Genomic DNA, 18,100 nt, shown 5'->3' on the forward strand with positions numbered 1-18,100 from the left:
TAATACTTATACATATTGAAATACAAATAATATTTATGAAATTTAACTATTAAAGATTTATGCTTATTAATAAATATTTATTATAATTTAGTAAATATAATTATTGATTTAATGTATATTTATTATATTTTAAAAATGATTACTTTATCACTTATTATTAAAAACAGTATAACATATATTTATCATTTCATTTAACCTTACCAGATTGAATCTCTGATTTAATGTTATCTCAAAGTACATTGTAGGGGAAATCAGGAACAAACGTAACAATTTGGGTTTTTGACTCTGTAACTTTTAGGTTTCATAAAATTTTTAAAAAGGTCGAATAGGACACTAAACCTACATTATTAAATAGCATAAACAAACCAAAAATTAGTAATATATTACACCGATTTTTTTAAATAAACCTTTTTTTAAAATATGTCATTTGTTACTTTTATCCCTACCCCTAGGGACAAACGTAACATGCGAAAATATAAAGTAGGACCGATGATAACATCCTATTTAGGTTTAAATATTCAATTAAGTAATAGAAAAAATACTTTTGAAAGGTATTTCTACTTATTCTGAAAGTAAAAATAAGTATAAGTATCAACATAAACTTAACATAGACTTTTAAGAAGCCAGCCCACAATCTGTTTTTCTTTTACGAATGTAGGACATTCTGTAAACAGTAATTTCGTATTTCAAGATCACTCGATAAATTTTCAAAGCCATTTTTTCGGAAACAAAGGCTCGTATAAAAAAGTTTAATTCTATCTTTTTGATTCAGTTTTTCATGCAGAATCACCATCTTTCCGCTTGTACCACTAGTTATAACACCCTGTATATGTTCCTGTCTTCGACCGACGAAATCCTAATCATGGTAATTTAGTATAAATCTGACACAGTACGTATTAAAATGACAAGCAACTAAAACGTTTAGTTCTAACTATTGAAACAAATTCCAAAATAATTAAAGATCTCGAAAGTAGTGAAAATGCAACGAAATTGGCAAGAAATGCCAATATCATATTTTAATCATATTTTAACTTTGTCCAATATTCGACAGTTTTCTCACTCGACGTCGGGCCTGAAATTCGAACAGCTGACACAGGTCGTTCACCTGTTCGAGTTCAACTGTAAGGCTGGGCGAATTGAATTTCGAATTTGAAAATTTCTGCTGGACAAATGTACAAAATTCATGGACAATCATATTTCATTTGAAAAATAATGAAAAACGTCCAAGTGGTACCTGACATCTCAAGTTCTTGATTTCTCCGCAACTTTTCTTTTGAGGGTGGACAAACAATAATTTTGGGTGAACAAATGTTAATGAATCATGGACAAACGAATACGATTTGTTTTTTATGAAACTTCTCACGTAGGGGTGCCAATTTTACAAACACCGTAGCAGTACCTAAAAAATTTGCAAAGCCACCTTTTGAAATAGCCGCCTAATGAAAGCGCGTGCATTAAAGTTGACGTCGTCCGTTGCGACGGATGTTAATTTTTATGATCATACCTGCACACCTACCTGTCGTTTGGCACTGCAGCGTCAGTTGGTGAAAAAAGCGCGAAAAGAATGGATTTCAGCGACAGTGTGATGTTTTCGTACATGACGTACATGTATTTGCAAAAAAGCGGGAAAAACGATTGTGGGTACACTCGATCGATCGTGAGTGACAGCAACATGGGCATTATTTCACCCTTTTGCCAAAATTACGTGCAGACCTCGAAAAGTGGTTCAATTATTTCCGCATGTCAATAAAATCATTTGACGAACTCCTGTCTTGCATAGAGGAAGATATTAGACTGGAAGACACAAATATGGGGAAATCCTAAATGAGTCAAACCCATTCGCCCCGCTCTCCCCTAATTTCATATACACTACACACTACACGATACTACTCCGTTGAAAACTATCTGATTTACATGAAATTTGGTACTATTTTAAATAGGAGATGATAAGGAATCGATTAGCTCTACTTTCGTAGCAATACGATGCGCATCAAGAGATATTGAAAATTTTATTAATGCCATAAACCATCCCGTCGAGCGACCGCCGTACCTAACCCTTGGCTCAAATGCTTGAATATAAGGATCACGGGAGGTCCGCCTCGGTTCGGCGGCGATTTTCAACGCGCGCTACAATGTACCTCGTGCGCGGACCTCCCATATGCTACAAATGTACTGCGCTACTGACGCGCGTAGTTACGCACGTACTTTGTGCGCTCATGGGTGCCCAGCCTAATATCTAAAAACGAGTCATATTCCAAATTTACCGTGTTTGTTAACGCAACGGAATCTCCTACCGAAGGCAATCTTCGATTGGGTTCCGTACATGAACAGACAACGGTTTTCGCAAACGCGATAAAGTATTCGTTATATCATCGCTTTTGTGAACAGCCACCTTAGCTGGCACGTTCCACTTTCACGGCGTCTTATATCCTCACGCTGTCGCGAGTTTTCGCGAGAGAGCGCGAATTTCGCAGTGGCCGCCTCGCGGCCATGGTGGTGACTTACCGCGATAATCACGGTGAGCGGAGTGGGGAAATTGTGGCCTCCAGCGGTCTTTCATATTCCTAACAATTTAATGGGTTAATTGTAATGTTAATTGAAATTAATATTAAAAACAGATGTTACCCTATACAATTTATTTTCTTTATAAATGATTGATTGATTAAAAAAGATTTCAGATAGTTAGAAAATTGTAATAATTAGAAAAACAAAAATTTTAGGCTTTCTGAGTATCCATATCATTGACAAAATATATCTTATCTCTCTCCGATGGATGTATCAATTTGTAATAATTTAATAAGCTAATCTTTCGGCACACCTTCTATTTAATTTCAGATTGACATTGTAATTGTTATTTTTACCGTTCACAGTGCTATACATATTCGTACTTCATGGACAGCCACTAACATTAGGTGTGGCACAAAAATGGTTGTGGAGCTCTAGAGCCGCAAGGACGTGAAACAAAAAGAAAAGATTGCATATCTAGTCTATTCTGTATAGTCGTCTGTGGTTAAAATAGAATGTCGGTATATCAGTTTATATGTTAAATAAGCGGCCGCGCCAGCCGTGGATTTACGTATTGGCGGCGCCTAAACGAGGTTTCCTGAACTATGTATCTAGCAAGTCGACGTAACTTTATACGAAGTTCCCTATATCCCTAGATGTAGCTTTGACAGAATATGTTGCCTTATCGCGCATGCGTTGTGACACTTGCTGTTATAGGAAATCACTCAATTACTAATTTTGACTAAACTATTGTGAATTTCGAAAAAGTAAAGAGGCTGCAATTAAGGGCAGGAAAGGTACAATTTTTCTATACAATCAGATGCATGAAAAAACAAAACTTTAGAAGATATTAATATGTTTTCATGTCTGAAATTTGCTATTACAATTGCTATTACAATTGATATTATATTAAAAGGTAATTATCTTTTTCTTTAAATTCATACTTCTGCAACTTGAGATGGGGGTGGTGGTTTCCAAGTCATGCATGTGTCACAAACGAGTACAACATGACTGTGTGACGTCGGCCACTGACATTTGAGTTAGCGTTATTTACCATAAGAGCTGTAGGAAAGAATAGTTATAAGATGTTAAAAATTGCTGAAAATTTACCATTTCATATCTACTTCACTGGAATGTTCAATTTTTTTGCGTTTTTTTATTACTTGTAATATTTAACTAATTGATAATGCTGTATTGATGATAATAGGTTGTTGAGTGCTCAATTCTATAGGGTTCAGGGTTGTTTACTCCTTTTGCCATCTTTGAGGCCCTCAATTTTAGAGGAATCAGGAAAAAATACGTTGGTTCATACCTGGGTCTCCAGTTGCCTGCCGCAATACTGATTGTTCAAAATGAGGTCAGACACTCTGCTGTTTTACTGGAATCGTTATATCCCGCCGTCGACTATACTTGTCCCAGAACGTCTGTAGCCAATTTAATACCGTGTTTAGAATTTAACTCAAGCGTAACTTTATAACGTTTAGAAATTGATATAAAATCCAATATAAACTATTTCTTTGATTAAAATTTGTTTCGTATATCTTCTCCGTCTCTTCGATCTTTCTCTATAAAAGAAAATCAAAGAATAATATTAAGAACAGAAATAAAAAACCATGTCACTGAAACCAAAAATCGTGTCAGGAGGAAAACGAGTCTGGTACTTTGGATATTAAAAGCTTTGTTTATTTTTAATTTTACCTTGTTTTATATTATGAATATAATAACGACTCTTATCACCTTTGTCATAAGTACATTTTGTCGGAAATACCGGGAACGTTGACTAAGTCCCAGACCTCGATCTCGACAATATAACCATCATGATTAATTCCCAATATCGTTTTGTAAGCTTTGCACTTTTAACTCGAGATTTGACAGACTTGGCCTAAACGTTCCCCTTTTCACATGTAATTTCGTTTCTCGACCGAGAATCGCAGCTAACTTCGAAAATCCGCCGATCGAATCACAATTGCGTTTTCTATCTAAATACTTAAGTTTAATATGTTCACCCCCCTTTTTATTGATTAGGAAGTAGACGTGTGCGGAGCATTGGCGATCAATTCTAGATCAGTGTTCTTAGTTTGTACATAAATAAGAGAAACAGTCAATGTTAAACTGAGAAAAGTACTATCACGATTGTTAACTTTCTAGGAATTCATAGACTTAAAACAAATAAATTTTGTTTCCTCTTTTCTAAGATATTAACACTAAGAATTTCGTCAGGAAGAAAAAACACTGATCCAGGGAGCTAATGGATTACGCCGAAAATAGATATACATTCCCCCCGATTTCATGGAAATTTAATTCATCCTGATCTTTCTCTACTACTCTCCCTCTACCCTAACCCCTTCGTTTTCACCCTTATTCTGCTCAGTGCTGCTCACCTCTTAACGATTAAAGTACTTTAATGAAGAGTCATATAACACGAAGAAATTGGAGCATGCAAACTCGAAAGTGCACGTACGAGAATAATGTATATATGAAAGTATATTTGCCGTGTCCCTGCAAGTCACTTTTGTATTTGAGTCAGCGTGTTCCCGAAAAAAAGGATGAACAATTGAAAAACGACCGACAAGTCTACGAGAAGATTGGTAATCAGAACTTCATCAAAGGCTGTGCCCCTGACTCCGGAAAGCAATCTGACTGTTAAGATAAATTTCACAGCTGGAAGTACAAAACTGGAAGAGTAGAAAAACGACACAATAGAAAGATAAACAGTGTTCGCGAATCATTTGTCGGATGTTCGCTTTTACAGATTTGTCATATTGTAATACTGATACGATGATTGCTGACTGTCGCTACTGATTTATGACATTCGAGCCTATAAGTATTACAAGATATAAATGCAAATCGTGCTATTTTGGCAACGTTGTACAATAGTTTAAGGATTAATAGATATCATTAGGTGGTTCACACTGTAATTGTTACTTGAAGCTGAGATGACTATAGGCTGTGATGAACATAAATAAGAAGTGTTACATTTTATTATGGCAGCATCTAGTGACTATTAACTGACTATAAGTTACAGTCATCATGTTGTCATCTTATAGTTGAAGTATAGTCATCATGTTGTCACCTTATAGTTGAAGTATAGTCGTCATGTAGTCACCTTGTTAGTTACTTTATATTCTCTTTACAGTCGTCGTATGGTTACTCTGCAATTATGTAAAACCACTTTAATTATTTTGTATACCCACTATGTCTTTCATTAATCGGTACAACTTTAATAAGTAGAAGTACCATTTACCATCTACTTATTGTCAGTTTCAGCCGCGTGAATGACTATTAAAAGACTCTGACTTATATTCCAATAAGTATAAATCATATAATATTTAAGTTAAGGTGACTACACACTTCTTATAGTCATCTTATAGGTTTCCTATAGTCACTGTGATTATACTGATTATACTGTATAATCTGTGTCTTTCACCAATCATTGTGGTTATAGCTAGTAGGCATCACTACACAGTATAATCACCACCATCACTTTCATTAACTACGTTCCATGTAGTCAGTTGTTCTATTAATGATACACCTTTTGATATCAATATCCTTAAACTTCATACCATCATTCTGAAAGTACAAATTAACTGAGCTATCTTTTCACAACCGACATATGAACGCGAATAAACTATTAAATGCACGAAAGATAAAACTGCGTGGGCACATATACTATTACAAACATTTACGATCACACTGACACAAGAAGTATCATTTAAAACGATAGATTCAATACTTTCCTTCCAAATCGAACGGGGCAATGTGCCCACGCAACTTTAACAAAAGGAATGCTGCAAGGAATGCTCGTACAAAATGGGTCAATTTGCCAATGGTGTGATTTAAAATTTTATGGATCAATAAACATCACGCGAACACAATAATTGACAGTGTTTTACAAAAGCTACATTATCAAGCTCTGCGAAACAATGATTCCCACACATAGAAAAAATGTTTCTTTAAATATAATATCAAACTTTAAATCACACGTTCGGCGCCTTCAACGTACCTAGAAACATGAAATCGATTCAAAGTATCACAAGTTTCTCACTTACTACAAAAGTTCGTTGACTAGATGACAAAAAAGAATCGCCTCTCTTTTCTCCTTTCACCTCAGTGTTCACGTGTGAAACGTTCAGTATGTTTTGTCTACGATTGCCTCGCATCTTAGGCCGAGAATCGGCGATGAAGAAAGCGATACTATTGGACCCTCTGAAGCACGAATGCACGGACAGTTTCCGGTAACATACATCACTTGTATTTCTTCGTCGATCGATCGACGAAAAGTAAAATTGATATAATAACATTTTTATAGAAAACTCTTACTACTTCATTGTTATTATTTAGTTACGTTATCTAAAGTTGTCTCCATTGAAAAAACAACGAGAAATATCTTATCGCCTTTTGTTGCTACATGTTCCAGAACGTTTCCAACAACTATCAATTTCTAGAAATATTTTCTCAACACTGAAGCAACACAATCCGAGGAATATTTGAGTTTTGTTTCGGTTTTAAGGTGATGGAGCCATAGCAATGAAGACATAGCTTAACAATGGAAATGATGGATAACAATTTGGAACGTCTGGTAACTTAAGGAAGTATCTACTTCACGTAGTTCCAATTGAAAAAAAAAAAAACACGTAGAAACAGGAGTTCATTATACTTTGTAACAAAATTAACAAAATTATTACATGAAGAAGAAGAAATGGTAGAGGAAGCTTCAGAGGGTCGAATGTATCTCGAGGGATGCACTCACATGAGGCTCTTTTCGCGCCATCGAAACCATGACCTACAATCGTGATACACAACAATCGAGAAGATTCACGACGTGTGAGAGAATCGAGAAAGTGGCATTCAAAGTTTAAGTTAGAAAAGCGAAAAAATTTATCGGCGATATCTCTTCTTCCTCCTTTAGCTTTCTCATCGGCTGGCACGAACCGTAAAATCGCGGTTAGGAATAATTAATTCCGCCCGTTAATTTCCCTCCCGAGCATGCTTTCCAGTCGTTGATATTGAACAGACGAACTGACAAGTATTTTACATGGTAATCAATTTTTGCAGTTTCGTTGTCAAACTATTATGAATAAATTATTCATAATTATTCATCGAACTCTTTGAAGTATACTTTCAGCACGCTTTCTTTTATTACTGTTTTAGTTGGAAGAAAGAGGAGAAGTATTTATAAGTAATCAGTCATAATTGAACTAATATTTAACATTTTTCAGTATGCTTCAAAGAGTCGATCACTCTACAAGTATTAAACCGTGTATTTCACTTGTAAGTATTGAATCTAAATATGAATTTCACGAGAACGTGACGTCGTAACAATCTAGAAATAGTAATAAAATCTACCGAAGAAACGTAGTGTTTATGATAATAGGAAATTATAGAACCGCATAAGAGAATAAACTGTCGCTAAAATCAATTGTATAATATTCACCATGTAGAAAGTCTCGGAGTAACTTTGGAACGTTATCTAACCAAGCCAATGACTATAGTTAGAGGATAGCTGACATTTTTATAAAAATAGTTGTACTACTCGTTGACAGCTCGAAGAAGAAACTTTCTTTAGAAATATCTTCTACCATCCATAATTTCTCCTGAGGTTTCGAGTATGATAACAAACGAGTGATTTCCTTTTTACTTTTCAACAATAAGAATAATTCGAAAGTGACTTGATTATTGTTTCTTTTCCGTTCTGATATGTTCTTTTTAAAAGACCTTTCGCTGCAGTTTAACTTTTAGAGGTTTTCCAAAGTTCTACTACGCGTTACAAAGCAGGTGTTATTGTCATGCTCGAGGAGGTCAACTAACACGCGAAAATGTGCGTTAGAACGAAGAATTCGATAATATTAAATACTATTAAAGAGAATAACGTCGAGACATTTCAAGATGTCCCAACAATAAGATTAATATCTCGCTTCATGAACGACGAATAACTTTTTTCGCTTCTAGTGAAGTTCTTCTGTTTATTATCAAACTTTATTCCGCGGATAACAGAGCTCCGCATAAATTGAAATATAGTCCGAAAAATAGATCGAGGCGCGATCGAACTATATTGTATAACACGTTTGTAACAGCTTACAAGTAAAACTGAGACGAGGTAGTATGAAAATCGAATGGAAAAAAAGAAAATATACTGTGAGGACCGTCCTTACAGGAACAACAAGGTCCACGCAACAATGGCGATTTTATTCGTCGTTCCTGAACATACAAACACCTCACTAAGCGAAACTCGCGTTACTGTCGCGGGACAACTATCATCTCTTTTTCCCTTTTTTCTTATCTTATAACTCTCATTCACTTGGTAACGATTTTCAGCAGCTATACATCTACGACACCGATGGACGAAACGGATCGACGAAAATAACCCTAGGCTGGGAATTATTCTCGCATTCTTCTTGTTAAATATCTACGTCACCTCTTCTCCGAGTCGATATTGCTAGCTAATGCACTGTGCTATCAAAAACACACGTTTCTAGCTCTCTTACATCCTTTCTTGGTTTGATATGCTGAAACGCGGTCTTCCCGTATAAACGGGATACTTTCAAAAACGTTTGTCGATTCTATTGGTCTACTAAGTGGGAGGCCAAATATTCATCTTATACACACCGTTTACACGAGTTTATTTATCTCGTGGACTCGTTTCATAGAAATCTGAAGAGTTTATTGGTTTCTAGTAATAGATTCTCCTATTTCTGTAGTAGAATCTAAATGTATATTGGTCGATTTGCGAAGAAAACTAATCCAGAAAATAAATATACTGTGCTATGACAAATATACAATACAATATTATACTCTTTGCGCAAGTTACAATAGCAATCGTTAGCTATGTTGCTTTATAAACATTGCCCTCCCTCTTGGCAGCCTATCACATACAAACATGCCATCACCAGTGATCAATACAGCTATAACCAATACATTTCTTCTACAATAATTGTTACATTCCATAAAAACTATCTAGATGGAAAAACATTTTTCTCGATGTACTTCATTCGAATTGTTTGAACTATTTGAACGAACAGAACCTAGCAACAATTTTATACGTGGTATGTCTAAGATAAATTGTCAATGTTTAAATTTCACGTAATTCCATTGTCCTACCATAAATGTTCAAATATCACTTCGCAAATGTACAACTGTAGTTAGAATTATACAGCGGTCGATTACAATCATGTTAAGTAACTTTATAACATTTCATAAAAGATTATCTAAAGTTTTTAAATATATGTTACACTAATAAGGATGTTCTTCTGATATTGGTTTTGCTCAACGTTTCGTAATGCAAAAAATCACCTCATTGCAGAGAGACTGCGAAGACATACCACGATCTAGATGTCCGTACTCGATCAGAGAGAGAGAATAGAAACTAGTTTAGATGAATTTTCCCTAGCTAGGACTACGAGCAGAAACCAATAGTTTCTCAGTCTATGTCGATTGCATCCGGATTTTCCGACGATTCCTTTCGCTGACGCATTTTCCTGCGCAATAGAACCGTCTTCAGGATGCTCGGTGATCGTAGACCCGCGACTTCCGGCCGCGGGGCATGCTGCTACGCCTTGTGCCTTTTCCTCTGCTCTCTTCGCGTTAGAGTGGATTGCCCTGGACTGCCCGAGGCTCCACCCTTTTCACAATCGGCAGTTGGTAAAGGTTTCAACTCTCTGTAGATAAAATAATTACTTATTTATATCCCTTAATTGTTATACTACTTTTTCTTTCACTTAAATCACAAACCTATAATTGAGTAGCTCCTCATCATCAGGCACTCTAGATACAAGATCCAGGAGTTCATTGTTCGGAACCGAATGAGGTCGGAATATCTTCCTGGCAAATTTGTTGACGCCCCAAGCCAAGATAAGGTATCTGACAGGGATGAAATAGAGGACAGTCGCCGCGAGGATCGTTAATATTATGGCTAGGTAGCTCAGGTAAGGGACAGTGAAATTAAAGAGATTCTTCACCCTCTCGCAAAGGCTGGCTATGTAACCGATTGAATTCTGAACGGTCTGAGTTACCTCCTGAATTGCTTGCAGTCGCTCCTTTAGACTCTTTTTCTCTTCCTGAAAGCAAACCGATAAAATCTTTTATAAGACAAATGTCTCAATACTCGGACGCTTGAAACGTCCAATATCCTAGTAAATAAACAACCTAAAAATGCATGTCCCAATACTTGAATTAATTACATTAGAATTTGGCTTTTAATGAAAGTGTTAGACATGATCGGCTACTGAGACACTTACTTTAAATATGCTACGTATATCTTTAGAATGTCCTAAGAATTTAATGAGAAGAAGGCCGAAGATACCAAACGTAAGATTAGTACAACCGAGTTTAATTTTTAATGCCATAACCTTTCTTCGATCCCTGATAAATGCTTAATATAAATAGGTCGAAAGGTAGGCCAGAAAGATAAGACAGAAATACATTCTATACAACTGTTAATTAAGGACATTCATCATGGAACTTATACGTAATTACACATTAACATAGTTTCCTGCTTTATAAGTAGTTGAATAGAGGTAGAATAGTAGAACAGAAGTTCAGGAAAGTCTTACTTTGTCTTTGTCATCTTCATCGTCGTCATCATCCCCCGGTGTAGTCGGGCCATCGTCGCCTTCGTCGTGAAAATGAGAATTGCTGTGATGAGATAAGGGTGTGCCAGTTATCACTGCGACCTGTCCGGAAATCCATTGATTGAATCCACTCCCTTCCCCGTAAAGCTGGCGGTTGGCGAAGAAGGTCGACATGCAGCGATGCAGGCAAAGGTCGTCAAGCATTCAACTTACATACGTGTTATATACACGCTATTTGGGATCGATTAATGGATTTCTAAGTAAGCTTTAGCATTGAAAGCAACTTCTAACTCAAGGAGAAATTTTGAAGTGTAAAAATTAAAAGTTTCTCACCAAAGATTTATTGCATATTGAAATTGATTCAAGTCAACGCTCATGCTATTTGCATACCTCCACTAGTCTAATTTTATTTAGCTTGACGAGGAAGATACTAATCTCTATTAAGTGACATTAACAGCAGTAATAGATCCAAACGATGTGCTACTCTATGTCGTTAAAAAGCAACAAGGAAATTGCCTATTAGCAAGAAACTATATGTATATAGGTACAGAGATATTTATAATTTATAACAAGTATCTATAATTACAAGCAAGAATCGAAATATGTTATAAACTCTGAAGATTGGCAAAGCTTAGTAAAACGATAATAATAGTTTAAAGATTACAGTAGTGTATAGAAGAAGCACCTTAAGGGATTCAAGTGTAGGAGATAGACTTTTGAAGTATAAATATGAATAAATTGCTTGACTTACGTACCAGATAGTATTTCAAAAGAATAAGTAGCGCTGCACCAGGTATCATGTAAGGTTCGAAGTAATAACATCCCAAAATGAAAAGGACCAATGCGATAACGCTTCTCATTTTACTTTCCCACTCCCAGCAGCTTCTGTTTATGTCAACAAATTGAAAATTCATTATTGAAGTACTACCAATTTTACACTGTCTTTGAAAAGGATTCATAAATTCCATCTAACAAAACTATGTAAAATCATTCAGCGTACAAAAGAGTAAAAGTCACCCCATTGATATTCACAGTGTGTCACGAACATTATTTCGCACGTGATTAAGCAAATGTGATATCGTTCACATATAATGTAAAAGATATACAGCCTTTCGACTTAATTAGTCCTTAAAGTTGAGCAAAAACAAAAAAATTGAGGAAGCAACGTACTGCACATATTTCCCAATGTCAATGAAGATGATGATGATTGCTTTTAGCCTGAGAACGTTACGCAGGAAGACCTGTCTCTTAAACTTGATCTCTGGCTCCATATATTTTTTCTCCTTTGGATTAAGCGTTCGGACACAGGCCCTGAAGACGTTCCACACAACCGTCATCTCTAAAAGAATCTGTGGAGAATTGCCCTTCGCTCGACCTCTCAATTTCTTGTCCTTCAACGCATACCACCTTTTCTCTCCGTTTCGTATTCTCAGAAGTGGTACGGCAACCTTCCCGAGGAACTCTACTTTGTGGTCCCTATCCTCATCGTACACAGTCACTTCTAGCACCGAATTGATGTCCTTGACATTACTGGAAACGCGTCACATTACCTTTTATCATTTGTAAAACTTTCGCTGAGCTTTTTCGTAAGTACACTGCAGTTACTTACAAGGTGAAAATCTTCTGCCAATTTGGCGCGAGCGTCTTATACTCTGTTTGAGTCTGCAATCGAGCGTTAACTAATTCTAGGACGCAGAAAGGATCACTCTTTCCTCCCAAATCAGCTGCTGCGAGACCTTGAGCTCTGAACACCTACAAAATTACAGAAATAATATTTTAGGAAAAGGGTAAGCGATATGTATGATCTCAAAATATAATTTTGAAAATAATGCACACCTTCACTGTTAAATGACCAACGTCACGTACCCTCTGCAATGTATTTAGCAACGAATACCTATGATACAATTGCTCTCGTTCACGTGGCGTCTCTTCGTGAGCAGCCAAATCACTGATAGTCTCGCTGGCCGTAGTACCACTAATAGTCAACAACAAAAAAATGTTTCCAGAGCCATCTTCAAGGTCGCGCCATAAGCGATGGGTCGTTTCACGTTCGAGTATTGCCAAATCAATCACTGTCCTTCCCATTAAGTCATCCTGGTGGCTCTTATCACGATCCCAAACAGTAACTTCGAGCTCCTGGCCCAAATATGGATCTTCATACAGGTGAAGATCGAATTGCTCCAGCCAAACTGGATTCAGAGTCTTATGGACCACTTTCGACTTGTACTTTTCTGTTCCAAGCCTGAAAGTAGTAGTATTTTTATAAAATTGTGATTAAAGTTATTCTATGAAATAATGGAGAAAAATGTGCCTATTAATATTAATATACATATACCAATATTATATAACAGTTAGCATTATAATAGAAACAAGTCCATACCGAAATTTGACATAGGGATCCGACAGACCGTCTATGTCCATCGGCAACAGATTTTTCGCTTCGACAAGAACAATTGTTACCACGGAGCTCCATATTTGTGACTTAAGCCGCCTATTTACGTCCGCCAACCGATTGGTCCTTTGGAAGTACTGCAATGCAAATAGGTACGGGTATATTGGAATAGACCCGTTATTTTTCTTTCTTTTATTTTTTCTTAAAAAAATATGTGTGTATATAACACAGACAGGCTGTATAAAATACAATATACATATGTATGGGCATATCTATTTTAATTCCAGATCTTCATATTTGTCCAGTTATATGGAGCTCAACCACATTACGATATCGACGATCTGTCAGTATTTTTTCAATATTAAACGACTAGGGCAAATAAAAAAAGTACAAGACCCCCTCTCATTCATCTGACAGGATAACCACGAAATGGGAGTTTATTAATTTTCAATGATCGTTTAAAGTGTAGTGGTGCATTCAAGTTTTTTATTTCTGAGACCCAATAAAAGCTATTAAAATGCCTTTCTATACTATTCCATTGATAATAATACTCTACCCTGTGAATATCCTCCATTTTTTCCCTAACATTATCCTTCAGTTTATCGAAAAGATCATGGTGTTTGACTTCCTTCACCTCCAGAACACCATCGCTCTTTATCGAGCTAGTATCTTCGGTTTTCGATGATGTCTGCTCTGACTTTTTCAAACGTGAGATAAATTGCACAGCATCAAATCCCACTTTTTCTAACTTAGGAGAGCCAGCTCTTCTTGATTTCTTCAGGTACTCTAACCTACTTTCTATCTTCGGTTCTTCGTCTTCACGTCCCGCAGAACTGAACTTAAAGTCGAAGTTTTGCTCAACATGCGATTGTTTGCCTTCATGCTCATCAGACTTTGATTTCTCATTCTTCGTGATAACATCGTTTCGATCCTGAATTGCTGTCTGACTACTAAAGGATTTGCAATGATCAACAATCCAAGTCTCGATAGGCAATAGCCAAGGATGCTTCTCAACCTTCTCCTCCCAGATTTTTTCTACTTGATCCTCAAAAATCCTCTCCATAGAACCCATTTTTTTCTCAAGAGAGGCTTTTAAGGTACCAATTGTTCTCTTCTCTTTATTCCTTACTGGCTTCTCAATTGATAATCCTTCTATCCTCCTCGCAGAGGACTTTTCATGACTATTTTCCACCTTGGTACGCAGGTTCTCTAAAGAGCTCCATTTTCTCGAGGACGGGTCGCTCCGAATCGTCCTTGTCAGCCCATTTTTCTCTTCATTACTCAGGCTCACAAAAAAATTGCTCTCGGAAGCCTCGCTAGAACTCTTCAGTGTACTTTTTTCTTTCTCTACATTGTATAGTATATCAGTATTGTTTCCATCCGACTTCTTTTCGACAGTGTCCTGATCAGCTGCCAGAACTTCGGAAAGCTTGCACTCTTTCCGTCTAGCAGCCTCTAACTTTGCTCTTCGAGGCGGTGCTTCGATATCGACCGCATTATTCGACGGTTCAACCTCTTCTAGGTCGTTATTTTTATCGCTACTTTTCTCGGAGGCAGTGTCAGCGAGCTCTGCGCTAGGCACTGATGACTGATCACCTGTATCATCGAACTGCATCTGTCTGATCGCCTTGCGAAAAACAACTTCAGCAACTGTGTCATCCTGCGATCGATTTTTCGTTCTCTCTTCGAATTTATATTTGTATCTCTCTCGATGAGTGTCCCAAAACCTTTTCCATTTCTTTTCGACTGTATCTTCACTAGACATTGCATACGATCTCGAAGGAAGGGTTGAAGGATGATTCTCTATGTCTATCGATGGTTCCTTAGCGATTATATCACTCACCTTGTTGCGCTTTTTAAACATAGGTTTAGACGTCACCAAAGACTCTATTGATGAATCAACTGACCCCTGGTTTTCCGAGGATTCTGACAATGAGCTCTCCGAGTGCATAACCTCTGAAAACTTCGATCGGCGTTCTTCTAGAAATTTAGTTAAAATTCTCCGCTTTTCCTCAAAAATGGGAGTGCGTTTTGAATTCTTTTGGGGATTCATGTTAGTATTCTGGGTTCTGAAACGTAGTATTACGAAAAACACATACTGTGGAATTGTTGTCTTACAAGTTGCTTTGGTTCAACAATTCTAGATCCTCGATGACAGACTCATGCTTCACCTTCTTGACCGTCTTACGTGGCTGATGGAAAAAAAGTGAACAAGCGTTTCTAATATGTTTTCTTCACGCGAATAGCCATTTGAGTCTGATTCATCTTCTCATGATTCGCTTGAGTTTATTTCGGTTTAACGGGAAGTTGATGCGTTGTAACAATGTCCACAAGCCGGATTTTCCTGGAGATATTTTTGAACGATCGATATGAAGGAAGCAAAGTTTCAGTGGCTATTTGTTCCACTTTTGGTGGCTTAGATTTATTTATTTAATACTTCTATTTACGAATAAACTTTTCAATTCCAATACTGATTTATGTAGCATGTTTCTTCACGCTGAGTATTCATTTTCACCAATAGATCAAAAATACAGAACGTTTATATCGTGCATTTCTTCCACGTCACATCGATCCATATGTTAATAACCTTTTCATTATACATTCCTTTCTCTGACTGCCTTGTTGCATCACTAACATTTCTACTGTACAATTATCAGAATCTTCCTTCAGTTTATATTATTATCCATTTATCGTTCTATCAATAAATCAAATCAAATGAAAATGTTAGTTTTCGTTGTATCGTAAAATCAACATTAGTTTTCCATTCTCTGTTATTTATACCACACTTTCGCACCACACGATATTCCCTCAAGATATCAAAACACAAGTTAAATCACAGCAAGGATTAAAGCTGCCGCGGTTCGATCGATAGCTAACAGTTCCCTTGCTGGCGAGATCGCGTGCGAGCGATAGCAACCAATTTTGAAACTTCACGTTCCCTCTGCTTCTCACAAAACACTGAATCTACATGAAATAGAAGCAGCAAGCCTGGTTAAACAGTAGAGAGTGTAATTTAATTGCATCTTGGCTTTAAAAGAAAGACTACAACTGTTTGGATAATAAGCTGGTTCGCGGGCCAGTACAAATTAACAAAGTCACTTAGCATCGGTGAGTCACCAGTATCTTTTGTCACGTGTGTCCGCGACTAAACGTCGCGAATCGGCTGCTTAAACAGTTCATCCTATTCGTTGGCATACAAGTTTTTATTCCTCTTCCTCTTTCCTTCCTTCCAGGTTCGTCCACGAGGCATCCATCACAACACGTGAACGTTGTACAATCGTCGACTGAGAACAGGTGCGATTGTATTTAATGGTAGAATTATGTGAACAATGAAGACGAGTGGTCAGCGAAAACCGCGATGATCGCATTCTCAGAGGAATTCCATGAACATCGCTCACTATTACAGTTGAAATAATTACTTCATGCTCGTTACGAATCGCAGATTAATCTTGGATAGGACTAAAGTGGCGAATCCTGAAGAAGCTATGTGGTAATATCATGTGTCCGAGGGGGACTCGAGCCTGGTCTCTTTGTTCAATTTTGCAGATCGATAATCTCGGGAAAACCGCTGCCAGAGAACGAGTAATCTCCTAACGCGTGGGATTTGAATTTTTAAGTGTCCTTGTCACGTGAAATCGCGCCGCTCTGCTGGCAGAAAGTGGAGTAAGTAGGTAAAATGAGATGTACGAATATTCTGAAGTATGTAGAGCTTGTGGTAAAATGGTCACTTAAACTGGCAATGATAATGCGGTGGTTGTAATTGGTAATGGTAATCTAAAAACACATTGCTATGACATAACGCTTATCAGAAACACGCGTTCACAATAACAGTTTACAGAGGTTTCTCCCGCAAGCAAGTGAATAACAAGACACAATCTTTGCGAAACAACTGAGTAATGAACTTAAACTGACACACTGACAGTAATCCTTCGTGTGATAGATTAAAATGGTTTAAACTCCACTGTGTCACGGAGTCACGCGGAATTGAGCGTAGTTGCGGGCAGCAGAATAATTGGAGCACGAAGTCATGCGAAAATGCCGGCGATACGATCGAGGAAGCCAGCAAGAACCGCTCTTCCTCGATGGTCGTGTGTGACTGCCTAACGATACGGCTTAACTCGTCACTGGGGCCTCTCTTTCCCTCTCCATTCGCGCCACAGGTAAACACTGCGATATCACGTCGGTATAAATTTAATATAAGTGGTCTGAATCACATACGCACATGTAGTCAGTATTTAAGTCATTATTCCTCACATTCTTGACCTTAGTTTTGCCTTTTTTTGTTACGTGGACTCGGTTGACATTTTGAACTCGGCAATAACGTTGCTTGTGTTTTGATGAATCATATGATTGCTTTGGCTGATGCATCTGTCTACGTCCTAATAATTGTGGCTCCACGTACGAATATCGATAAGAATCAAGTATTATCTCAGGGTTGTCTTACATTCCTTAGAAATATTTTGGAGTTCATTGAATATTGATATACTTCGATGTATAAATTTAGATGTTAATAGTAGCACATAGCGTGTACATAGTAGATAGTATTATGCAATTATGGTTCTCGAAAGTTCTTACTGGAAAACCAGGTCTAGTTTTTGCTCCAAAACGTGTGGCTGTTAAATGACACATGTAACAC

At 37.1% G+C, this 18,100-nt stretch overlaps 1 protein-coding gene across 6 annotated transcripts in view; it reads right to left on the reverse strand.

Annotated features, from left to right (window-relative positions):
• Positions 1-4,166: 4,166 nt before the first annotated feature.
• Mctp (multiple C2 domain and transmembrane region protein) overlaps positions 4,167-18,100 on the reverse strand; it is a 33,646-nt gene continuing 19,712 nt past the window's right edge. Inside the window, exons 1-10 of one of the 6 annotated variants that reach the window (XR_013003528.1) lie at positions 14,021-15,848; positions 13,453-13,601; positions 12,909-13,314; positions 12,682-12,824; positions 12,243-12,602; positions 11,828-11,957; positions 11,055-11,219; positions 10,515-10,559; positions 10,234-10,362; positions 4,167-10,160 (exon numbers count right to left, since the gene is read on the reverse strand). Coding sequence is in view for 5 of the 6 variants with exons in the window: in XM_076392765.1 (XP_076248880.1) it covers positions 10,052-10,160; positions 10,234-10,559; positions 11,055-11,219; positions 11,828-11,957; positions 12,243-12,602; positions 12,682-12,824; positions 12,909-13,314; positions 13,453-13,601; positions 14,021-15,517 (3,285 nt within the window). In the remaining variant the exon portion in view is untranslated. Of the gene's footprint in view, positions 10,161-10,233; positions 10,560-11,054; positions 11,304-11,827; positions 11,958-12,242; positions 12,603-12,681; positions 12,825-12,908; positions 13,315-13,452; positions 13,602-14,020; positions 15,849-18,100 lie in introns of those variants that run through there. The other 5 variants (XM_076392766.1, XM_076392765.1, XM_076392769.1 and 2 more) reach the window with 5 other exon arrangements.

Source organism: Calliopsis andreniformis, chromosome 2, assembly GCF_051401765.1.
Source record: "Calliopsis andreniformis isolate RMS-2024a chromosome 2, iyCalAndr_principal, whole genome shotgun sequence".
NCBI lineage: Eukaryota > Metazoa > Arthropoda > Insecta > Hymenoptera > Andrenidae > Calliopsis > Calliopsis andreniformis.